This window comes from Eumetopias jubatus, unplaced genomic scaffold (assembly GCF_037043125.1).
Source record: "Eumetopias jubatus isolate StellerSeaLion01/CBP00866 unplaced genomic scaffold, mEumJub1_p1.0 scaffold_5, whole genome shotgun sequence".
NCBI lineage: Eukaryota > Metazoa > Chordata > Mammalia > Carnivora > Otariidae > Eumetopias > Eumetopias jubatus.
In genome coordinates this window covers 32,453,787-32,479,668 of record NW_028274811.1, presented here as the reverse complement: position 1 = coordinate 32,479,668, position 25,882 = coordinate 32,453,787, and the positions used below count along the sequence as shown (strand labels likewise).

General features: G+C 36.5%; 1 protein-coding gene across 6 annotated transcripts in view; it reads right to left on the bottom strand.

The window, feature by feature from the left end:
• Positions 1-24,968, bottom strand: part of MATR3 (matrin 3) — a 29,788-nt gene extending 4,820 nt beyond the window's left edge. Inside the window, exons 1-13 of one of the 6 annotated variants that reach the window (XM_088023270.1) lie at positions 24,855-24,968; positions 18,659-18,736; positions 12,705-13,795; positions 7,798-7,859; positions 6,787-6,828; positions 6,336-6,448; positions 5,686-5,738; positions 5,125-5,250; positions 4,425-4,550; positions 3,641-3,808; positions 2,323-2,454; positions 1,834-1,877; positions 1,363-1,738 (exon numbers count right to left, since the gene is read on the bottom strand). In XM_088023270.1, the coding sequence (XP_087879396.1) occupies positions 1,363-1,738; positions 1,834-1,877; positions 2,323-2,454; positions 3,641-3,808; positions 4,425-4,550; positions 5,125-5,250; positions 5,686-5,738; positions 6,336-6,448; positions 6,787-6,828; positions 7,798-7,859; positions 12,705-13,616 (2,154 nt within the window). In that variant the 5' untranslated portion in view covers positions 13,617-13,795; positions 18,659-18,736; positions 24,855-24,968. Of the gene's footprint in view, positions 1-1,362; positions 1,739-1,833; positions 1,878-2,322; positions 2,455-3,640; positions 3,809-4,424; positions 4,551-5,124; positions 5,251-5,685; positions 5,739-6,335; positions 6,449-6,786; positions 6,829-7,797; positions 7,860-12,704; positions 13,796-18,658; positions 18,737-24,623; positions 24,698-24,854 lie in introns of those variants that run through there. The other 5 variants (XM_028103485.2, XM_028103486.2, XM_088023272.1 and 2 more) reach the window with 5 other exon arrangements.
• Between the last annotated feature and the right edge of the window lie 914 nt (positions 24,969-25,882).

Sequence of the window (25,882 nt, the reverse complement as noted above, 5' to 3'; positions counted from 1 at the left end):
AATGTGTAACATGTAATAAGTATCAGCTCTTAAGAGTGCAAACATATTATGCGACAATCACCCACTTCAGCCAGAAAAATAAGTTTAAGACCAAGTTATGTCTTGACTAGGCTCCTGGGTGGCTCAGTCGGTTAAGCGTTGGCCTTCGGCTCGTATCACGATCCCAGGGTCCTTGGATCCAGTCCTGCGTCAGGCTCCCTGCTCAGCAGGGAGCTTGATTCTCCCTTTGCCTCTGCCCTTGCCCCCTGCTCGTGCTCGCTAGCTCTTAAATAAAATCTTAAAAAAAAAAAAAAAAAAGAAGAAGAAGAAAACTGTTACGTGACCAAGCCATTAAAATCTGAAGGCTAAAAATTCGTCTTCCAAGAGTTGAACATTGGTTACAAAGGACCAATGGACCAGGAATACTAAGATCTCACTGAAAGAGCCACTTAACGTAAGGAGCTTCAAAGGCCTTTTAGTGCTCCAATCAGTAGACCATGGTCTTTTACTATTATTCTTTATGCTATGTTACATGCTTCTCTGTGATGTGTGTTCTAAGAAAAATGTTTTAAAAGCTACAATTTGAATTATCTGATACAGCTTATGTTTCTTTCTCAAATAGGAGAATTCTTCAAGTTTAACAATTTTTATTTATTTTTAAAAAAGATCTTATTTTAGGGGCGCCTGGGTGGCTCAGTCGTTAAAGCGTCTGCCTTCGGCTCAGGTTGTGATTCCAGGGTCCTGGGATTGAGCCCTCCACCGGGCTCCCTGCTCTGTGGGAGGCCTGCTTCTCCTTCTCCCACTCCTCCTGCTTCTGTTCCCTCTCTCGCTATCTCTGTCAAATAAACAAAATCTAAAAAATAAATAAATACAATGATCTTATTTTAAGTAATCTCTACACCCAACCTGGGGCTGAAATCCACAACCCCAAGATAAGAGTTGCATGCTCCACTGACTGAGCCAGCCAGGTGCCCCAAGTTTAACAATTTTTAAGTGAGTGGCAAAATGTTTTAAGTATCTTGGGTCAATTAACTTACTATAAACTCATATCCCATCTTTTTAAAAACAAGCTGGACTAAAAGGCTGCCTACGTGTACTTATACACTACCACTACAATACACAAATAAATATAGATTTAGGTCTTCCTCCTTCCTTAGTAAAAATTTCCTTCTGTGAGTTGAGACTTTTTAACAGCTATTATAAAAAGTCTTATTTAACCTATTTATTGCAGAGTTTACTTTTAAATATTTTATTACAGTTCATAACTGACTTTTTCTAATTTAGTGACTAATTCTCTTTAATCTGACCCTGCTAGTGTAAATATGAAACTTTTATCTGATCTAGTTTTCTATCAACACAGGTCAATATACAATCTTCCTTTACCTTTTTTAGCTTTTTCTTTGCAGCTGCCGAAGCACTGGCATTTCCATCTTTTTTCACAGCTTTGTCCGAAGGTTCCTTTTTCCCATCAGAAGCCACATCACCTAAATTAGCAAGATCTGTCTCATCTCCCACTGAACTGCCACTTTCTAGCAGTGCTGCTGCTTCTTCTTCATCTACAAGTAGCTCATCTTCAGATTCAAGAAGCATGTTAGGTTCTTGCTCAGCTTGGTCATCCTTTGTATCTTTTTCACCATCTTCACCTGACTTCTCTTCTTGTTCTTTACCTTCAGTTGTACTTTCAGTCTTCTGGGAACCATCAATCTTAGACTTCTTATCGCTTGGAGATTCTTTGCCATCTGGAGAATAAGATCTTTTCCTGAAATCAAAAGGATACCCCCTCGATTAATTCTCTTGAGTTGGAAAACAAAAGTTGAATATACCAGTATATATACACACACAAAATGAAATTACCGAGATTTATCTTTTTTCAGTAAGTCAATGCCTCTGTTGGGAATCTAAAAAACAAAATTTTGTATCAGTTAAATAAATGTATTAGAATATGCTCATGTGCAGATTATATAATCACGCAATTAACTAATATTTGAGAAACACCCTTTATATCAACTAAGCTTATTCAATCCCAGTAACCATACCTAAGAAAGTAAGTAAGCAGTTCATTACAATCAACATTTCAATAGAGCATAGAGCAGTGGATAGTAAGTATTTTGGTAGCAGAACTCAAGTTCAAATAAAATCTTAAAATAGATAAAAGCAATAAAGGCATTTTTAACGTAACACCATTAAAACAACAAACTTCTACTGAAGAATACCAGGGAAAAAAAGGTTGCTATCTTTAAATAACCAAATCCTATATTCTTAGCAAAGGAAGTATTTAAGAATGTCATGGCTTGAAATATGTGAAACAAGCTTTATAACAATGACAAATCCAGTACTACATACCCTCAGTACCAATTTTTTATATTTTTCAGACAAGTCTACTTTCACACATCTCCCCTGAAACCAAAGGGCCTTTTTCAAACAGTGGTCAACCATTGCCATTGCATCTTCTCTGGTCTCCATCTCAATAAAGGCCTTAAAAAAAAAAAAAAAAAAAAAGGAATCAGCTTACAAGATATTACTTAATACTATAAGAAAAAATTAACTTAAAAAGTCAGGAAAGAGGGCGCCTGGGTGGCTCAGTTGGTTAAGCAACTGCCTTCGGCTCAGGTCATGATCCTGGAGTCCCAGGATCAAGTCCCACATCGGGCTCCCTGCTCAGCAGGGATTCTGCTTCTCCCTCTGACCCTCCCCCCCCTCGTGCTATCTCTCATTCTCTCTCAAATAATAAAATCTTAAAAAAAAAAAAAAAAAAAAGAGGCCAGGAAAGAGACAAACTCAGAAAGGCAAATACAAGAGTTAACAACAAAATAAAGATGCTTTTTACTCTGAATTTTTAAAACAAAAAACCACAAGTGATTATAAACTGATTTTTTGCAGACCAATTTGGCAGTATCAAAGTAAAGAAAGTATCAGGATACAGTATTCTAATTCTGAAATTTATCCTTCAATTATATGATACAAATATGCAAAAATGTATATGCTGCCAAGTCCACAGCACCAATGGTAGGGTCCAAAAACCTCTAAATATCCATCAACTCAGAAAGTTAAATTTGTTAAGTTTATTCAATGGAATCACATATAAAGTGGAAAGCAACAGTATAATGTAATACCACTTAAGGCAAGGAAGAACCTACATACACACACGGGGAGATTTTTTTGGATGCAAACTTGGAATTCCATCTTTACTTTCCACTTTATAGTTTCTCAGTATTTACTGTTTTACACACTGAGAATCTACTGTGACTTAAAATATCATTTATCAGTTAGGCAAGGAAAATTTACAATTTATCTATGAGAAGATACTCTCCCTTTATTAAAAATGAAGATACACACAAAAAACCTTGAAGCACTGAGAAATAATCTTAAAAACTTTTTAAAGACTTTTATTTAAATTTAGTTAACATATAGTGTATTATTAGTTTCAGAGGCAGAGTTCAGTGATTCAGCAGTTGCATGTAACACCTAGTGCTCATTACATCTCATGCCCTCCTTAATGCCCATTACCTAATTACCCGACATTCCCCCCCCACTCCAGCAACCCTCAGTTTGTTTCCTATAGTTAAAAGTCTCCTATGGTTTGTCTCCCTCGCTGATTTTGTCTTATTTTTCCTTCCCTTCCCCCATGATCCTCCTTAAAAACTTCTCTATGTGGTATTACCTGACTTTTCATCCTCATCAGTATATAATTTTTTATTTTTCCATAAGGCTCAGCAAGCTTGAGAACTGCACTGTCAGAATAGCCAGAATGAGGTAAATTGCTGAGATGTATCACACGTCCAAGCTCTTGCTTTTGATCAAACTTCTGGTCTGGCTTCCCCTCAGGTTTCTAAATAATAAACACACAAATAAAAAAGGCAAGTCAAATGGTGGTAGGTATGCTATAATTTTTTTTTTTTAAGATTTTATTTATTTATTTGAGAGAGAGAGAGAATGAGAGATAGAAAGCACGAGAGGGAAGAGGGTCAGAGGGAGAAGCAGACTCCCCACCAAGCAGGAAGCCCGATGCGGGACTCGATCCCGGGACTCCAGGATCATGACCTGAGCCGAAGGCAGTCGCTTAACCAACTGAGCCACCCAGGCACCGTAGACCTTAACTATTAACAAATAATTATAGCATACCTGGGGCACCTGGGTGGCTCAGTTGGTTAAGCGACTGCCTTCGGCTCAGGTCATGATCCTGGAGTCCCGGGATCGAGTCCCGCATCGGGCTCCCTGCTCGGCAGGGAGTCTGCTTCTCCCTCTGACCCTTCCCCCCCTCCTGTGCTCTCTCTCTCATATAAATAAAATCTTAAAAAACAAACAAAAACACTATATGCAGCTTTAAAAAAAAAGTTAAGGTAATTCTAGTTATTAGCAACAACTTAAAGTAGCTAAAGTTAATAAACATTAAAATGATGTATTAAATGGTTTGTGGTACAAATCTGGAAAAAATTGATAATTACCTTTATTCTTTTATACTTCTGTGATAAATGAACTCTTACTGGCTTGCCAAATACTAATGCTGGTGTGGTTGTATAATAATCCACTGCAGCTTGAGCATCCTCTGTAGTTGCCATTTCAATAAATGCCTAAAATTGGACAAAATTATTATTTCCGAAACAAAAGAACAATGCCAAGTCTTTCTAGATATATTTAATCATTAGAAAGCATTTTTAAGAGTCTAAAAACAGAACCAACACTGCTAATTTGCTATTTTTTATTTTTATTATTATGTTATGTTAATCACCATATATTACATCATTAGTTTTTGTAATTTGCTATTTTTTTAAAAGGTCATCTCAGATTTTACTATCTTCATGCTACTCAAGTGTCATTATGTCTACTGTATTTGAAACAATAATTTGGCACCCATTTTGGTAAAAGTTTGGAATAGTTTCTCAAATAATTATCATCCTTTCAGAGCCCTTATAATATGGTGACAATTTTACTGCTTAAAGACCACAATTAATAAATTTACTAAATAATCCATTAGGCTGAGAAATTAATGTTATTGACATACTTCAACTCTCTGCTTTTTTCTCTATTAAATTCCGTATTAATGATTTAAAATTATATTGAGTTCTTTTTCTAATACAAAATCATGTAATCCCTTCAGGAAATATATTAGTAATGAATAAATACTACACTTATTTCAACTCATACCTCATTAATTTTATTTAGAATCAGATGATTTGAAATGACTCCAAATGGTTCCACCAGCTGTAACAGTTGATATCTCAAGTTTTTCCCTCGCTGAAAATCCATGATGTGAACAACTCGGCTTGTTTCCTATCCATTAGGAAAAAATCAAGTCAAGAGGTCTCTTTAGAATCAAGATGAAACAAGTTATATATTAGAAGTTTCAAGTCTAAAGTTAACCAGACCAGATTAAGTATTTAAAACAACTCATTAACATTCTAGAGAATTTTAAAACTACACAGGAAATCAGATTCACTGGGATATATCTCAAAGTTTCAGAAAGCCTCTGCAGTTATTTTTAAATAGAATACTGTACACATAAATGGACAGCAAAATTTGGTACACTCAAGGTGAGATCTCTTTACTATGGGTATATGAAAAAGTCATATAAAAGCCTGATGGTTTTCAAGCAATAGCAGTCTTTCTGTAATAAAGGACTAAAATACAGGTTCAATTTATAGAAATCTCAAAGTTAAATTACATTTCCCCAACAAACAAAGTAAAATAAAGAGCTGTATTACTGACCACTCTGCCTTTTTGCATGTGTCTTGGTCCTTGCAGGTTCCCATTTCCAGCACCTTTATGGACAAAAAGTGTTTTTTTTCAATCTTATAATAAATATACTTAACAGTTTTGAGTGAAAAATGGGACATCTTCCTTTTTTAAAGATTTATTTTACAGAGAGAGAACACACAAGAGTGGGTTGGTGAGGGGGCAGAGGAAGAGAAGCAGACTCTCTGCTGAGTGCAGAGCCTTACAAAGGGCTCCATCTCAGGACACTGAGATCATGAACTGAACAGAAACCAAGAGTAGGGACACTTAACCAATTAAGCCACACATGCACCCCTCTTTTTCTTTTCTCTATTTAAAAGTAGGTTCTACACCCAGCCAGGAGCCCAATGCGGGGCCAGAATTCACAACCCTGAGATTAAGACCTGAGCTGACATCAAGAGTCGGACGCTAAACCGACTGAGCCACCCAGGCGCCTCAGGAAAACAGGACATCTTTCAAACACAAATCAGAGGTTACCACAAATACAGTAAGAACCATGTATTCTCATGTGATATGATGTTATTTTTGGATAATTTTTCAGTAAGCCTTCTTTTACCTCTAATCACTGCATTTCATTTTTATGGTAAAAGCTCTTAGGGAAAGGTAACAAATTTTATAATCACCCAGATTTCCTCTTGGTCCAACTGCTGGTCCCCCAAGATGAAATGAGGGAGGTGGAGGTCCCAGAATTCCTGGTGCTGGGTTTGTAGACTGCTGCAGCATGAATGGATCACCCCTAGTAATGTGAGACATAAAATGTAATGAATGACAAAGAGGTCCATCAGAAATCATTTAAGATTTATTGTTAAAATACCCCTTTAGTGATTATAATTCCAATCGTTGCAGGCATTTGTATGTGTGAAGTAACTAGGGAAAAAGCTATAACAACAATAAAATTCACTAACATAAAAATTAGAATTCTAAAGATTCTTTTACCCACAGTGACTTATACCAAGCTCTCATATTTAAAAAAGATACTCAGAAAACAGTTTTTGTTTATAAATTTTGAAAGTTTAACCTGAATTCCTTACAATGATCTCCTTTATAAACAAGAGCTTAAAAATTTTAACTTACATTGTGTGTCCTGTATCATTGTCAGGATTCCATTCTGGGTAGCTTTAAAGAGACCAGAAAATTAACTTTAAAATAAAACTGTCCTTTTCACAAAATAGCCTTGTTTGGCCTTTAAAACAGAGTTTATTTATTAGTGAAGTTATAGGAGAGTCTAAGTGTTAGAAATATTACAGTTTAAATCATATAGATACTTCCAAAAAAACCTCCAGAACTACAAAGTAATCCAAATGAACAAGAATAAACTTGTTTTGTATTGAAAATGTAGGTGATGTATGTTGAAGTTTAATTTTTAAATTTATTTGGTAAGTCATAGGAGGAAAAAGGGCTGCATGGGGAATTGGAAATGTTGAGTATACAAGGAAATAAGGACCTACCACAGATTTTCCTTCTCCAATTGTAATACCAATACTAAAAACAGAGTTGAGTTGTGACACTAGAAAGAAAAGAAAGCCCCAACAGAGCTAGACATATGTGAAAACTGGCACTCTAGTGAACATAGGTTATGTGTGTTTAAGCAGGGAGATGCTTTATGAATTCAATTCCATTCCAGCAGCTTAAAATCAGAACCAAAGGTAACTCAAAAGCAAAAAATGTATCTTGACGGATTCTGCTTAACAACTTGTAATTTCTAATGACTTTTCCCCTTTTCTCTATCTTCTATATTTTTAGAGCATGTATTAACTGTTATTGAAAATGCCTGAGTCAGAATATTCTGTTTATCAAAGGCCATCTTTAAGTCTATTAAAAATTCTTGCAATTTGTAGAAAAAGAGCCATTGTTTATTTGCCCTACAAGTAATATTAAATAACAAAATACCACTATCACTGAACCTAATATTCCGAAAGAGAGATTCCAGATCTAAACATTTTGTAATTGGTAAAATCTGGTCAATATCAACTATGCAGTGGTAACAATGTGGATATTACAAGCAAATGACGAACTCCCCAAAACCAATCAATGGCTGTTTCTGATTCACGGTACGGATGCTTTAAAGGTATTTCAAACTCCTACATTTCAAGAAGAAGCTGGCATCGACGACTGTGACTTGCTCCATTGATATGTTGACTCCACTCCTGCAGCAAAGTAAATTAGTAGAATTAACAAAAATAAAGCTAAAGTATTTTCATTTGAACCAAACTCTAGGAAGTTAATTTATATGCAGTATGACAGATCGTAGAAACACCTGACCATTCACTAGTCACAATGAATTAATTTAAAACCATTTCTCTGAATCCTTGTAGCATGATCCTGCCCTCAAATACGCCATGCACATTCTTGGAAAAACTGGATAACTTGGTTAACATACTAATAGACCTGACAGGGAAAAGATAGAGTTAATAAAGATCAAGAATAACAACTGACCTTGAGATCAACTAGACATACTATTCTCTGCTGTGGACCAAACTGGGTTATATATATTGTATCATTAGAACTGCTTTTATATAACTCTATGATAAAATATCCATGCTTCTATTTTTCTAAAAATGTTATAAATGTAGTTAAAAAGAGACTCTTTTATCATTTTATCCAGCTTTGAGGCATGTTCCAAGTGTACTACAGCCATGAAAAGCTAAGATTCAACAGGAATGGCTTTTCTAGAAAATGCTCCCCATTTATCAAAAAACTAAGCTCCCATTATATTTCCCAAAAAGAAAGAAGCAAATTTCAGGAATGTCTGTTTCCAAATTTTAGGGAGGGGAAACACTATATCCATCAATATTTGTGCTCCTTTGTGGTTATTTTTAATTTAAGGGATTAACTTCTTTCCTATTTTATGCAAATAAGCTTTCCTTTTTTAAAAAATGCACATATAAATGATCAATGTTTTAGACAACTGAGTTAGGAAAAGTAGGCTCTGCAGTCAGATTACCTAGGTTCCATTCCCAAGGTGCCACTTAGTAGACATGAATCCTTGGTACGTATTACTGAAATTTACTATGATTCAATACTCTCCTAGGATTTTGTGTAAAGTGAATGACTCAAGGTAAACTGCTTATCAGAACATTGCCAGGCACATAAGAAGTGCTCGAAAAAGAAAAAAAAAATGAACTGTCATTACACTGCTTATAAAGCTATCTCGTTTTACAATTCCTGCTTTACAAGTATCGTTGTTTCACAAATTCCCACAAAATGAGGCAACTTTTGTCACATCCACACTACCTAATGCACTGTATTTGGAATATAAAACAGGGTTAAGGCAATGTTTTTAAAAGGGGGTCTCACTAAGAGCTGAACTAAAGAAACCAAATTACAAGAGATACCTTCTTGAAAAGCTTCAGAATGGTATTTTATAAACCTAATTTTTAAAAAATGGATTTATATTACAACAGCTTACAAACTTCCTCTGCCCTAAAAGAATTAACTAAAATCCTGTGGAAGAACTATGGAAGCTGTATCTCAAATCTAGATTGTCTTTTAAAAATAATGGCTAATAGCTAAGGAACTTGAAGAAATCTCTCCAGCTGGCTCCACAACCAGTTATTTGGGATATAAAAAGTTTGTACTTGCAAAGCAACAGACCACTAACTTATTGGAGGACACTTTTAAAATGGCTGTAAGAAGAGGCGCCATAGGTAAAGTTCACAAAATTCGTAAGAGGGATTAAGCAAATACCTTAACTTAGAATTTTCTGAACTAAAAATATTCAGATTTTATTTAAATGTCCTTGAGAAGCAGTGTGTTGGGAGAGGAGTAAAAGTTACCCTATTAGGCACATTTCTAATTCACAGGAGATGGAAAGGGTATCTAGTTGAACAGAAAACTATTTATATCCAATCCTCTATGCTCTTTAAAGTTTCAAACTTATGGTAAAAGTATAGCTGGTCTTTCAAAGTACTAGAAGGAAGGCCAAGATCAAAGAATTATTATGTACCTCCGAAACCCACCCATTCCTAATCTGCACTACACCACACCAGATCTTTGGTTTAAAGTGAGGATTAAGAGTCAAAAGGGTTTTTAAAAAACGTATATCCTTGATTCTACATTGAGGTAGCTTTCACATCAGATTAATAAGGTAAAAGGATTCACGTTTTGAATGTAGAAGTTCTGTAGGAAAACTATATTCACCTTGATGTCTTTGAGATACCTAAATTATATAAAGAAAGGATAATTTGGGAGAAGCACTTCTGGAATGGCAGAATAAAGAATTTAAGGGCTTCTAGAATAATACTAAAAGGAAAAATATGAACCCAAGTGACAAGACAGTGAAAAGGCTGTAGCGGGCACTTTAAGTGAAAAGAATTTGAGGGAAGTTTGAGGTTGTGGAGAAAAGCAATTTGACATTCTAAAATGACCTAGAAAGAAATAAAAGCAACACCATCACTGAAAGTCACTTAAAATATCAAATAATGACAAATAATGATGACAAATTAGATCACGTTTTTCACCTAAAAGTTCCTTATTTCATAGTAAGATGAAGTTTTGCTCATGTAAGCTATTTAACACTACCACTAAGTGAAAAGAACAGATTTTCCAAGTTATGCAGCAATACCAGAGAGCAGGATTAAATGTTTAAAAATTTTCATTATCTACTTTCACCACAGGAATTTTCTCAAGTCGTTGTTTCTATATCAGCTATAAAATGAGAAAGGACCACAACTAAAGGTAAATATTTTTTCAATAACACAGATACCCAGAAAACATGAGCTATGTTAAGGAAACTGGAATACATTGAGAATCCAAGTACTTAAACTTCTTAAAATTGGCCCAATTTACAAATACAAATTTTGTAAATCAATCAACCAATCAATCAATCAAAGGGCCTCAAGTAATTCTTAAATGTTCCCAATACTGTGGCATAATACCAAAACCAGCTAGGGCCTAAGCATTTTTACAGGTACCTCTTGCACTAGGCAGAGTATCTTACTCTTGAATCCAAAGTTTCATCAGATATTTTAAAACTGTTCTTTCATTAATTTAGATCCATTTAGCTATAGTGATTTATTAAGATTATTATTCAGGAACTAATAGGCAGCAAAATTTGGAGAGAAAAGATTAATCACATATAATACAGAAACTTTTCTCTGATTAAAGCCCTCTTGTGGTTTCTTTTTGTGTTCCTTTAGTGTTTTTCTATGTGCAAGCAACAAGGGTAAATACTGCTCAAAGTCAGAATAAGATTTCCAGCAACAGCTCTTGATGTATGAGGACTCCATTAGCAAAGATTTTAAGTCCCTTAGAATCACCTTCATTTGAGACACTGTAGCTATTTTGCTTGGAATTTAGAGATCCTATCTGAGAACACTGATCATATTGCCAATTCTGCAAAAAGCAAGAAGTAACAGAAAAAACTGAGTCACCGAAGTTTTGTGGACCTTTTCATTAAATCAACTCCCAGCAGAGCTAAAACTTTATCCAACATATTTGGAAAAAAGACAACACTAAAGACACCTAGCAAATAAAATTCCTTAACTTTTATGAGTTTGGGGCTACATCTTCAATAAAAATTAATCTAGGAATTTAAATTTAGCATTCAATGTTAGTTAATTTTATTTGGATTAAAGATTAAAATATTCCTTATTTGTGCTGTACTTAAACTATTATACACTGATTCAAAAGATTTTTGTATTATAGAAATACATAAATTTGGCTAAGAATCAACTTCTTAAAGACATTTTTCAAAGTATTCTGTAAATTCAAATAAAAGAAGTCTCTTAATTATCTGAGGCAAAAATACTGAGATTGAAACACAGAAAAGGGAGTGACTGGTAATACTTTTAAATAGATTAAAAACAAAACCATTCATGATCCATGATTTAGTTTACTCAAAAAAAATCAAGTCACTAAAAAATGCATTTTAAACGGAGAGATGAAAAAGAAATGATCCTTCCAGATGTTACCTTAAAGAAAAAACCCTGAACAGTAATCATCAAATCAATTTCATGGCAGCACATGGTAAGTAGAATAACTGTACAGCACATCAGGAAATATGGACGGTCAGAGAGCATAGATCAAGCTATTAGAGTGCTGTTATGTTGACTTTTAAGCCAACTGCACTATGTATCGAAAAAAATTCTGTGAGAATGAGTAACACTGAAAACGCAAGAGAAAGGACAATGTATTTATAAGGGCATTTTGAAAAAGCTCCCATTTTGCTAGATGTGATAATTAAAGCAAAGGAGAATTAGATATATATATATTTTTTCTCTCTCAAATGACTATACCAGAAGTCTAAGCCTAGTCAGAAAAAGAATATGCTTATGAGGAACATAGAGCAGGATACTGCAGTAGTTGATTTTCCCAAGTCTCTAAAGGGACAGATGCAATATGGGATAATAAAAAGTGAGTTTTGAAGTATGTTTAAGAAAGCTGTGGAAAAGGAGAAAAAAAATGATGAAAAATTTCAGTCATAGTATGAGAGTTTGTGTTAAAGGGAAATTAAAAAAGAAGAATGAACTAATCTAAAATATGAAACATACTGAAACAAACACCAGGGCTCTACATTAACTTTCCCTGTAGCCACAGATAAGGAAAAAAAGAGAATTGTTCAAGAATACATCTTTACTACATACAAATCAGCAATCAAGACAGATGGAGAGCTGAAATCTAGCATCCTGAATGGCAGAGCACATTGACTGCAAAAAAAAAAAAAAAAATACTTAAAACAATTCAACAAAGCAGACAAAAAACCTGCTTAAATATATGGTTAAGAAGAACATATTGATGCCAAAAACCAACAAGATAATCCCAGTGGATGACAGCTTTGTGGCTAGAAGTCATCTAGGCAGATTGTATTAATGTAAAGCCCTGGTTTAATGCTCAAAAACAATTACCTTCCAAATAAAGTGTTCTCAAAAGCATAAAAATTCTTGATCAACTCAGTGTCACCAGACTACAGAATTAGAGTAAAAGATATAGGTAAATACAGAATAGTCACTACAATGTAAAAGAAATTAGAAGTATCTGTTGCATTAACTCACCTTATTAGAATGAACTGGCAAATCACATATAGAGCACAGATGGGGATAACCCTTCGGTAAGAGTCCATGGAAGTCTTCAATATTGCTACTTGGAGGAGCGCCCCTCTTTTTCTCAAAGAGAGATCTCTCTTGTAAGGGGCCAGGACCACGTCCCATTCTCTCATACTCACTGTCAAATTTATGATAGTTATGCGAGGTCTCACCAAAAAAAGAATCATCCCTACACCTTTCTCCATCTCTTAATCTGTCATCTTCATAATCCATTCTGTCATAATAACCAGATTCTTGAGAACGACTTCCATGGTCATAATCAAGCACTGGGTTGAGACTAGGACCACGATCATCAAAACTATCTCTTCTAAAGTGCCTTTTTTCTTCCCAATCATCCCTAGGTACTCTGTATGGTGGTTCCCGTGTAGCAGATCTGCCATCTCTACCATAACTCAATGTAGGGCCTTCTTCAGTTCTCCTCCTTTTAAGCTGTAGAAGGATTTGGGGCAAATTCTCAGGAGTAATCTTGTCCTCTGGATAACGACTCAGTTCATCTAAGTCTCTAGCAGACAGACCAAAGCTGGCCAAAATGTTACTGGCCTGGTCTGCATCTCCACGGTGTTGAGAAGACAAAGGGAGTGGACCTCTACTTCCAATGTTAAATATAGACTGCAAATTATGGGAAGAAGTACTAGCAGAAGACAGTGCACTATGAGCTCCTTGTTGATTCAATGAAGAACTCATTCCAAGATTCATTAAACTAGCAAGGCGTGCAGTACCCTGGTTCATCCTTCCAAGAGATGCTGGCATACTTAAAGACTGGGTAGCAGCAGCAAGAAGGCCTATTCCTGCTGCAGACAGGTCACGCCCATGACCCTGCGAATCCCTACCGAGAGATGACTGCTGGAATGACTTGGACATTGTAGAACTATCTCTTGTCTAGTTTATAGACTTAAAAAAAATTTTTTTTTAAAAGAAGGCCAAAAAGAAAGCTCAAACTAGCAAACTAGGTTAACTTTGCTTCAAAAAATGGTAACGCCAAGAAAAAGGATCAATAAGGACTGTAGAATCTTCTTCAAGCTGAGAACCAGCAGACAACTCTGTAGAAAAATAAGCAATTTTAGTCATAAATCCCTTTAAGTAGATGCTGTTTTTTTAGAAAAAAAACTTATGCATCATGTTGATTTAAAAAAAACATTTAAGATCTCAAACTTACAAGGAATTTATTACATATCTTAAACAGATTCCAGATGTATGCAGAGCCTGCATATAGATATTTAAAAAGTAGTGTTTCATGCCAAAGTTTATTAAAGGGAATTCCATACTGAATTTAAAAACATTTCAATTGAAGGATTAGATGTCTGAGTACATCAAAATTTCAATAAAAATATAGATGGGTCTCTTCTTTTGGAAGAATAAAAATACACCCTATAGTATGATGTTTAAGTTCCAGGAGAAGACTAAAAACAAACAAAAAAATCAAGGTCAGCAAGTCAGATGAATCAGTTGTATTCTGCTTTAGAAAATGAGACCTATTATTACTATCAGAAAGAACCAAGTAAAATCACAAGTAAATGAAGCTTAGGAGCCAAGTACCTAGTATAAGATCTAAGACCAAACACAATAGTCGAGACCTTTATGCAGCAAAATCAATTTGAGGTAAAGACAGATGTGAAGAAAAATAAGCGACTTCCTAGTTTAAGGATTTCTGCACAAATTTAAGCCATATAACTAACTGCCTTCTTACTATCCATCCTATATCAGGCAGTGCTTATTTCATTTCTAATATTAAAAAGTAAGGAGAACTAAATATGGTCAATATAGAAATAGGAGAACTCCAAAGAAAAAACCCAGGTACAGGAAGTATAAGTGATTTAAAAGAAGTGAAACTCCCCTCTAAGTTAGCATCCATCAAAGCTCATTTAATACTCTGGGCTACAGAACCTTCTAGAGCTCAAAACAGGTAAAAATGAAAATGGTATTGTGCTTACACAGATTTCTGTAAATTTTTCACAAGATTAGCCCATTCACCAGGTAATTTTAAATTCTGAACACAATCCCCCCAAGATATGTTTCTGGATGAAGTTACTGTCATTATCTCCCTTAAATTACTATTTTATCTCAAATTGTTACAGACGAATTTGCAAAGCATTTACATGCGATTTTCATAAATCAAATGACATACATAACAAATGTTCTTGATGAAATAATTTTTTAGAATCACAACTATATACCGAGGTTAAGTCTAAAGTTGTCTGCTACATAATTCAATTAAGAAGCATTGCTCTGTTAAGTTTCATACATTTGATCACCCGTACACCTAAGCACTGGTGGTTTAATACTATTAAACTTTATTTCATTAAAAACTGGGCAATATTCAATAGTTACAAGTCTATTATGGGACCAATTCCACCAATGATCGAATAAAGCAAGGAAACACTGGACATACAGTGGTAGAGGAAGTATAAAAAAAAGTTGCAGGCAAGACTTAGTTAGATTTTACAAAAAGATGTAACAAAGTTAAAAAGACACAGAAATGCTATCAGAGGTGATTGGAATTACAGAAGATGTTTTTGCACACCAAGAGAGATGAAACCGAGAAAAGATACTAAAGAAACTAGTTCTAGATGAAATACACTATATAAACTACTTACGCTTTAAGAATAATAAAGACAAGAGTAAGTGGACTTTTTTGGATGACAGTTTCCTTGGTGTCTTATAGAAAATGCCATATAGAATGGCAGGTGAAAAACTGCAAACATTAACAGGACCCTCTAAATTTTCACGTATACTTTATTTTAAAAGATCAAAACCTTTAAGAGGGTTTTTCTAAAACCAGCATTTCGAAGTAGCAATATTACTATTAATGGCAGTTTTGCCCTTCATGGTACAGACAAAGCTGTGTAATACAGAAAAGTCAGTTTTTTTTTTTTTTAAGGACTATTCCTTTCCCTTAGGGAAATTATACAGTAGTATTAAGAATATGTAAAAATTTTTAATTGATCATACTTTAAGGAAATGACTGTTGGATTACAGAGATCTCAATTACTTTTCTTTATAGCACATATGAAAAGGGTGTATCTGTAAAAGGAAAGGTTAAGAGAAGTAAAGATAAAAGATAACCTTAAGACAAAACAGAAAATGGATGTCAGAAAAAGAGCAAGACAGACAATGTAAATCCCATGACAACTTGTAATCTCGTAAGACTAACCATAATTTTTGAGACTCAGAGTTTCAACTTAAATGCAGCCCCACACAAGGACATGAGAACATTATTAGTGAAAAGTGACTTAAGTCAGACTTTTGACCAGAACACAAATAACCAGTCTTAATTTTTTTTTCATTAAAACAAAGAAATTGAGAGAAATCAGACATGACAGCACTGTTCAAAGAGCACTTACAAAAATAGTTCCATTAGTATCTTCGGTCAGGGATAATAAAATGACAAGCCTTTTAAACAGCTCATTTAAGCAAAACCTACTGCCTATTAAGGTTAGCACAACAGTGAGGTGTTTACTAAATAACTTTTTAAAAAAGAGTAGCTTATTGTACTGTTTTTCCCCATATTATAAAATTGCCTTCCCATAGTACACTATACTACAGGGTAAGAAAGTTCAAAAATAGTTCCTTTGAAATAACTAATCTAGAATGTAATGTCAAAATCCAATTTATCCATTAAAATCTTAATGCCCATCAATGCAAAAAAACTTTCACTTCCAAAAAAAAGCAGCATCTCCACCCTAAAATCAGGAAACATGAGACAATTCTAAGTAACCTGGAACTTAAACCTAGTTCATGACATAAGTGTAAATGCTACCAAAAATGTTAACTTCACGGTCAACATCTGAATAACTATGTATGGTTAAGAAATAAGTTTCACTTAGTAACATTCAAGTCTCTCCATTCCATCAATAGCTTTATTGGATTTACTTTCTTCAACTAAAAAGTGGAATACTAAAATACTACAGAACACGATTATAGCTTAACACACTCACAAAGTTCATGGTAAAGAGAAGCAAATGGTCATTCCCCATCTAGATTTCCTATGTAAAGTAAGTTTGTCTCATTATTCATTCTTCCAGAGGATTATTTAGCAGGATTACTAAAATGAGCTTAAGAGGACTTTGGTTCTTTAAAACATTATAGAAAAAAATCCTTCAGCTTTTAAATTCAAAATTTTAAAATACGTCTTAAAGTATCTAACTACTACCATATCGAACTTTAGTTATGTTCTCAATTATGTAAAATAACCGCATCGTAAAAACTATTTTTAATATACATATAATCATAAAAGCTTATAAAGATGCTTAAGGAAAAATATGTTGACATTTTAACCCTTCAATCTTACAAAAACTTAAAAAGCGACAGCTAGAAAACTGTAGCTTCTTATAGTATTTTTTTTAAAGATTTTATTTATTTATTTGAGAGAGAGAATCAGAGAGAGAGCACGAGAGGGAAGAGGGTCAGAGGGAGAAGCAGGCTCCCCGCTGAGCAGGGAGCCTGATGTGGGACTCGATCCTGGGACTCCAGGATCATGACCTGAGCCGAAGGCAGTCGCTTAACCAACTGAGCCACCCAGCCGCCCGCTTCTTATAGTATTTTTCCCCCTTCTGAATTAAAAACACAAGTGGATGTTAAGAAATTTTCAGATTTTGGGGTGCCTAGGTGGCTCAGTTGGTTAAGTGTCTGCTTAGCGGGGAGCCTTGCTTCTCCCTCTCACTCCCCTGCTTGTACTCTCTCTCTCAAATATATAAATAAAATCTTAAATTTTTTTTCCAGATTTCCCAAATGTTCTATGAAAGCCAAACATCCTTGTGATTTGTTAAATTATTCATGTGAAAATATGCCAGGGGCCCCTGAGTGGCTCAGTCGGTTAAGCGTCTGCCTTCGGCTCAGGTCATGATCCCAGGATCCTGGGATCGAGCCCCGCATTGGGCTCCCTGCTCAGCGGGGAGCCTGCTTCTCCTTCTCCCTCTGCCTGCCTCTCTGCCTACTTGTGCTCTCTGTCAAAAAAAAAAAAAAGAAAGAAAAAAGAAAATATGCCAAGTATGTTTAAGGTAGCAGCCAACAATACCAATACAGCAAAAAAAAATTCTAATCATGTCACCAACAGACAGGAGGGAAAGTTCACCATTAGTAATTTCAAAGAAGCATCATTTCGGAAGGTAGCTGCTTAATTTTTGTCATCAATCACACAAAAACATAGATTCCTGTGGTCAGAATTTGTAAACCAAGCACCTGATTCATTTCCAACTATTGTAAAGGGTTAGGTTAATTATTCCTTAGTTTCACGCTTTTGATTTTTTTAAAAAAGATTTTTATTTATTTGACAGAGAGAGAGACACAGCGAGAGAGGGAACACAAGCAAGGGGAATGGGAGAGGGAGAAGCAGGCTTCCTGCAGAGCAGGGAGCGTGATGCGGGGCTCGATCCCAGGACCCTGGAATCACGACCTGAGCCGAAGGCAGACGCTTAACGACTGAGCCACCCAGGCGCCCCACTTTTAATTAATTTAAAATGGTCTCACAATTCAGCAGTTTCCAACTTAAAGTTAGTAAATTTTTATTTTAACATTAGTTCACGTCACTCTTAATAGATTTTGTAACATATATCTCGTCTTAAGGGTTTGGTTTTTAAAAATGGATTTACTGAGGAATTATTCAATCTTTTATATAGAGAGCTTAAACCACTTTAAAACCTTATAATTTAATCTGTGGTTCTTCAGTGCCATAATCTCATTTTAGTATGGCATACCTTTGAGCGACTTAAAAGGTTTTTTTCATAATAAAATGAAATACTAATAGTTCACAAACCTCTTAGGAAATAAAGTCCCAGCTCTATTCATTTCAGTTTTGTGTAAACAATATGCATCTCATCACACCTAAGGAAAAAACACTGTGAAAAGTAGTGCTGAGAAGGCTGAAAAAGTCCTTTACGATTATCATTCTAATCCATTTTACAGACCTGGATTCAACTTCTAGCCCACTTCTTGATCCTTAGGCTAATGATATAAGAGTGTTTGTTGCAAAATGCCTTCAGCTGCTAAAACAGAAAACATGTTAATCAGGAGGGATTCCTATTCAGGCTTGGAATATTTTTCTTCTTCCTACACTTAAATTTTTTCTTAGCAACTTTCAATTAGACATTAAAAATTTTTAGATTAAAGCAATGCAGGATAGAAAGTTACTCCATTTACCTGACACTTGTGATTTGATTTGATTTATACTACCTTGTCTTACTTTCTTCTCTACTTAGAATTAGTGGTTTTCCTCAAGGTGCCATTCTGCACCCCTAAGATATTTCCTTCCACTTTATGTTCGACTCTCAGTTCCCACAAACATTTGTACAACTCTTTAATTTGGTATATATGGAGCTTTTTTACCAAATACCTTGATGTGAATGCTAGTTCTACTATAAAATAGCTAACTAAGCAAATCATTTAACATTTTTTTTCACTTCTAAAATGGGAAAAATACCCACTTCATAAAGCTGTAAACATTTAATAAGTTAATCCACATAAAACAGAATGGTTTCCGACACGTGGTCAGGACTGCAGTAATCATCTACTTTTATGCAGATTGACCCTAAAAACCAATGCAATCTGATCCTAACAACCAATGAGAAAAACCTTGGATGCAGAAGGACTGACCCAGAGACATACCAATAAAGAGCTTATAAACCTTTCACTTGCACTGTACTCCCCATTTCATATGTCAACTTTAGTGCGTCATTCATTTCCTTTCAAAGCTGGAATTCATATTTGAATTTTGCTATTGAACCACAAGTAAGCTTTAAAAGACATCAGATTTAAAGGCTGGTAAGTGACCTAGAACACTGAAGACAAAAGCAGAGGCTAGGGGAATTGGGCAAATTAAACCTTTTTTCCTTATTCCCCATTACCAATCTACCTTTAAATTAACTTCTCATCCTCAAAAAAGAAGTCCTTACACCTCCCTGACTCCCTGCCATAATCTTATTGGAGATACCCAGTCCTCCTGCCTTTCCAGCTGGCCTCTGCATCCCTGTTTACAGCTTCCAATACAAACCTCCCAAAACATCACTATTTTATATACTCCCCTGCTAAAAAACACATTACTCCCTACTACTGACCACATGAAAAGCACACCATGGTATTCAATGCCTTTCACATTCTAGTTGCATCCTACTTCTCGAATAAGCCAACTGACCTTATGCAAAATATTTTAGAAGCAGTTACAGGGACTGCTCAGTACTTGTGTAAATATATTTGCTGGACTACCTCCCCTCTTCATTTAATACTAGTAATTCTCTTAAGGCCCAGCACTGCCCCCCCCTTATATCATGCCAGTTTATATACAAACCACAGTGTATACAACACCCAAGTTTAGAAAGGGAACGCTAACATCTTAGATACCATCTACCTACCAGTTTCCTATGCCTTCATCTTCCCTTTCTGCAGTCCCTTGTTTTTAAGTTTTATCACTTAATATATACATCTTTAAAAAAGGTGTTAATTTTGCATTCATGAATCTTACGCAAACTGACTTTTAATATGTATGGATTGTTCTTACCTACTTCTAAAAAACTGATTCATACATGCATTAAACCTACATTTCACTGCAATATACATAACCACATGGCACATACACTTATTTATTCTGCAGACGATGAACACTTAGGCTGTTTCCAGTTTCCCACCGTTACCAAGAATGTTGGTATGACTATTTCTTGGTGTCTCCTTAAGTTTCAAGTTTTAAACTCCCTCCTCTGTGGTGCTTTCAAAATATTATAGCCCATACAAGGATACTCAGTTAAGCACTGTTAAGTGTTCTGCTGTTCCACATTTTCTTACATCAAGAATTTTTATGTACAAATCTAATTCTTTGATACTCAACAGGGGCTCAAACACTTATTTTAAATTTTCACATATGGAATAGGTTCTTATAAAAGTTACCATACCAAAGGGAGATATTTAATATCCTAGTAATTGCCACAAAGGGGAAAAAAACAACCATACAAATCATCCCCAAAGATCAGAAAGTTATCTTCATTAGCAATCAGTGATACTGCAAATCTAAGATCCTATTTAGAACCTAATATCAACTGATTACTTTCCATACTTGCTATGTTTATTGCTGCCCAGAAGGACATCTACCATAGATCATCCTTTGCTCTTATCCAGCAGCAGTAGCCGGGATGAATTACCTCACCCTCCTTTCATTCACCTTGTTTTCCTACTAGTTTGTATTTTAAGATAGGCACCAACACCCACAAGCTATTGGGACTGTAGATCAAAGATAAATGTCAGATCTGCCATTTTAAAAACTTTCCGAAAAAAGCAAGCTCTTTTTATCAATTAACCTTTAAACCTGGAAAAGCTTTTTAAACTAAAACAAAATTTTTTATTTTTAAAAATTTAACCTTAAGATTTCATTGCTATTTGGGGCACCTGGGTGGCTCAGTTGGTTAAGTGACTGCCTTCGGCTCTGGTCGTGATCCTGGGGTCCCAGAATGGAGTCCCATATCAGGCTCCCTGTTCAGGAGGGAGTCTGCTTCTCCCTCTGACCCTCCCCTCTCATTCTTTCTCTCTCTCTCACATAAAATAAAGTCTTAATAAAAAAAAGATTTCATTGCTATTTCCATAAATTTTAATTTCAGTCTTGAGCCTTATATATGCAGAGAACGTTAAAGTTTGATACACAGCTGGAAATTATACGGAAGCTGCATCATATCAAAGGCACTCCATCTACTCACAGACCTGCCAGTAATTATCAGTAATTATATTTGTCAGGCAAGATAACAGCACTTTATCACGTAACTCTTATTGTATTACATGTTTGTATTTAAGCTTATGATAGACACAGGCTGCAATAAGTCAAAAGCTAAAGTAGCAAACTTTAAAAAACCACTTAAATTCTTTTAAAGCTACATATATACAATTCTCTCAAACCACTGGCTTTTCTCTCTGCTCATTTTAACTATCCAATAAAATTTTATACATGTAAACTTTTTTTAAAAAGAATTTCAAAGCTCTCAATCCCAATGATCCAATGAGAAGGCCCAATACATAGCTAAGAATTATAAATTAGGGAGCTTCATTTCCTTGGAATAACCACGTGTATACATATATATAAAAAACTGTGAAACTACACTGTCTACAACCCTTCCACCACACCCTCAAAGAACTCAGTATTGTCCATCCCAAAGTCAAGTCCACTCAGAACCTGTTGCCCCAAGTGTGGAACAGTTTTAATGCAACTCTAAAATGTGCTATAAATAACACTTTAACAAACCATTACCCCATTCTTTGATTTTGATCATTCCTAAAATAGTTTAATGGCTGCACTTCACACTGTAACCTAATTACTATCAGTCCCCACAACGGTAAATTAAATATTCTTACATAAGGATGTCTTCGGATTCCTCCATTTGTCTACATGTAATAACCAGGGTATCTTACATAATACACACTACTTTCTGCCACTTCTGAATACTCTGCACCACTTCAGACTTTTAAGAAACTGGCTCCCTTTTATCTCAATTCCCCTCAAAAATATAGGAGGGCCTAAAGAAACAAAACAACACGATAAGCAGTCTAGCATGTATAAAAAATGTTTCATCGCCCTCCACCTACAAAAATAAATGTAATTTCTCGTGGAAATGTCAGAAAAACACAAGGAAAGAAATATAAATCACCCGTAATGCCAACGTCAACATCCAGAGCTAAGAAATTTTTTGGTACATCTCCATTTTTATGCTTATTCACAAAGTTCCTTTAAAAACCAACAAAAAAGCCATCAAATCTGGGATCAGCAGAGTTTTACTATTTCCTTTCCAAGTAATACTATATTTCATTATTTCCCCATCATCACTCTCCTCTTAAAACATTGTTTTAAAAAGCTATATAGACTTCCATCAGATAGCCACACTATAATTAGCACATCTCTAAGTGTTAAATCTTTCAGACTTTTAGCAAGCTTGATAACTGAGATTACATTAATGTACACAAATCTTTTGTATACTGTTCCCTTAGGATAAACTCCTTTAAGTATATTCCATTTTTAAGCCTATTTATTATAACATGAGTCTGAATCAAATACCCAATCAAGACACAAGCATTTTAGAACACACCCGCAGCACTGCCACTGTTTATATTGCCACCACCTCCTTGGGCTTTTAATCTTTTCTTCTATGAAACTAGGGATTTGAATTACATTTATTTCTGAAGTCATGTAAGACAATTTACTTGCTTTCCTCATGCTAACATCTGTTTACTTATCATTAACTCACTTGTTATATTATTTAGCACTTACAATACTCTAAAAACATTAATGAAATTATGTTTAAAGACTCCTTTAACATACATGATCAGATCAAGAGTGGTTAAATCCTTTAAAATTAGTTCAAAATGGTATGTAAAGGCAGCTTCACTTAAACATAGCTGAGAAGGGAGTTGTGTGAAAACCTCCTCTGTGGGTAAAATATACGTTAATGTTATAACCATAAAAATGTTAAGTGCAAGGGAAAAATTGTAAATTTAAAGCACTTCACAAACATCTGGCTAAAGATCTCTTTTCCCAGTCTTACATAACAAACCAGAACAATCTTCATTTAGTACTTCAATTGTGTTCAATTTCAAGTTTGCAAAAACATTCTGGTTAAGTACAAAAGGCATACACAGCGTTTTTGCAACAAAAATCTTTGTCCACCTTCCATTTCTAAAACATTACTGTTGAAAAATTATGACGACAGACTGCGCAGATGACCGAGCCACTGAGTTTTCAAAAGGAAATTTTATTTTCAACCTTTATGAAAATAGCCTAAAACAGAATTTTTGCCCGTCGAGTACAACTGTTCTAATTTATTTGGGAGAAAATTGTGTTTTATTGACCACTTAAAAATCTTAAACCAAGCTCTATTCAAAAGAACGCAGCATAAAAACAAAAATCTCATTAGTAAGACCTGGGAAATAAACGATTCTCGCATTATTCCAGCGCGCTTGAAAGACTAGAAATTTCGGAATCGCCATAAGCGTTCTAGAAATATCTGTCTGGAAAACTGTAACTGATCCAATAGGAATATTCCACAGTATAAGGCCACAGAGCAGGAAAAACATCTAGGAGAATTCTTTCACGGCAAACGGGAAGAGTCCCTGTAAAACACCGAACATGGCACAAGGCTAGCAATGAAAAGAACAACGATGCGCCGACTACACCACGGTACTCCAAGCCCTTTGTCTGGAAACCGGAAGGTCCCACAACACACGATCCTTTTTAGAGGAACGCAGACTGATAATATCTTAATAAAGAGAGAAGGAATAGGAGGTGACTCTCTAAACAAGTCTCTTGGCTCGCAGCCTACTGCAGAAGGCTTTCTCCACTACGCAATACGAAAAACAAGCGTTAACGTTTCATTTTTCGGCCATTTTTACGCGATGGGGGTGGGGAGGAATTGTTTCCGAGGTCCGGCTAAAATCCCGCGCGGATGTGTGTGGGCGGGGGACAAGGGAGTCTTAGGGGGCGCTATGAAGCTATCGGCCAAAAGCAGAGCGAAGGCCGTGACACCAGGAGAAGAAAGAAAAGCTGCTCAAACGGCTAAGCTTTCCAGTCTGCAAAATCCTCCATTTTGCGGCACAATTTAAAGGGGCAAAGAGAAAAAAAAAAAAAGCAAACGCCTATCTGGGGCTGGAGCTATTCCAAGACTTCGCTGCTTTAACTATTCTCCCCAAACAGTAGGCCCCCTATGGACAGCCAGTCCCTCAGGCCTCGAGCGCTCCTCCCTTCGCCTCAGAGCTGCAGCCCGCGTGTAACGGGCTCGTCGTCCCGCCCCCGCCCACAGCAAGCCCAGGACGCGGGAAGCTCGGCCGATCGGCTGCCCTCGGCGCCCCCCGACTCTCCCGCCGCACCCCGGGCCCTTGGCTGGCCGCGTGTCTCCCTCCGGGACCGCTCACCTCCGCCGCCCGAGGAGGCTGGTTGCGCCGCCACTGCGCTCCTAACATGGCGGCCGCCGATGAGGCGGCTCACATACGCAACGAGGAGGGAGGCAGAGCGGGCGAGCGGGAGCGAGCGAGAAAGGCGCGCCGCCGGCTCCCCGCGGCCCCTGTCGCCGTCCCTGCCTCCTCCCGGCGGACGCGGAGAGCCCCCGGCCACCCCACCCCGATTCTTACCCGCTTCACGCCTACCTTAAGGAAAGGGAGAGGGAAAAGGAGAGGTAGCTCTCTCCTAGCGAGCGGGACGCGGAGGCTCCCACAATCCCCCGCAGCAACGGCGCTGGTAAGAGGTGGCAGCGGCGGCTGCAGCCCAAGAACAAACCCGCTCTCGCGAGAGAGTACACCCACCCCACCTCCTCTCGGGTCCTGTTTCTGCGCGCGCTAGGCCCCTCCCCCTACTCAGGGCGCGCACACCACCCGCGCGTTCGACGACGGTCGTTGTTCTCTAATCCTGGAGTCCGCTTGTGGCGGGAAATGGATAGAGCGCTATAGTTTACGAGTTCGAGTCCTATTCCCCAAAAAAGCTTTTTCCCAACCTTTAACTTCATGGTGCAAAATTTAAATAGGGTATGCGATAGAAGCGAGTCGCGGGAGTCAGTAGCTTAGATCCGATTTCTATTCTGATTATTCTCTCAGTATTTGCCAAGCGCCAGACCGGGGAACCTATACCATTTTGGCCGGCTTTTAATCCCAGTAATTCCGTGGAGGGTCATGGAAGTGGAAGATAGAGAACCCAGCCCATTCAAAGAAAGACCACCGCCGCCACTTTGAATTTGACTGAATGTAAAACTCTCCTGAGACTGATAGAGGTTCCCGAATTACACATGTGAAAATCCTGAGGTAGACTTCGAGAAACTGCAGTAAGTCTTCAGGGAACGGCCATTTCCCTGGGTTTTCAAATTTAAATGCAGAGGGACGAGCAGTCACCTGAAGCCTGAAGTAAATTAGTGAATACAAATACTAATAGCACTCAAATTTTTAAAATCTTGACTGCTGAATCAGACTCGCCATCTTTGAAAAATAGTTCCGGGTCCTCTGTGAAGACAGTGGAGAGGGCAAAGATGGAGAAGACCAGAGACCAGTAGGGAATTGAAGAGATCGTCTAGTTCAGAACTTAACTCTTGTTAATTTGACTGGATACTGAAGATGAGGAAGGGAAGGGTCATGAATGAATGACGACTCAATGGTTAGCAGTGCTATTAAGTGGCACTGGCAGAGTA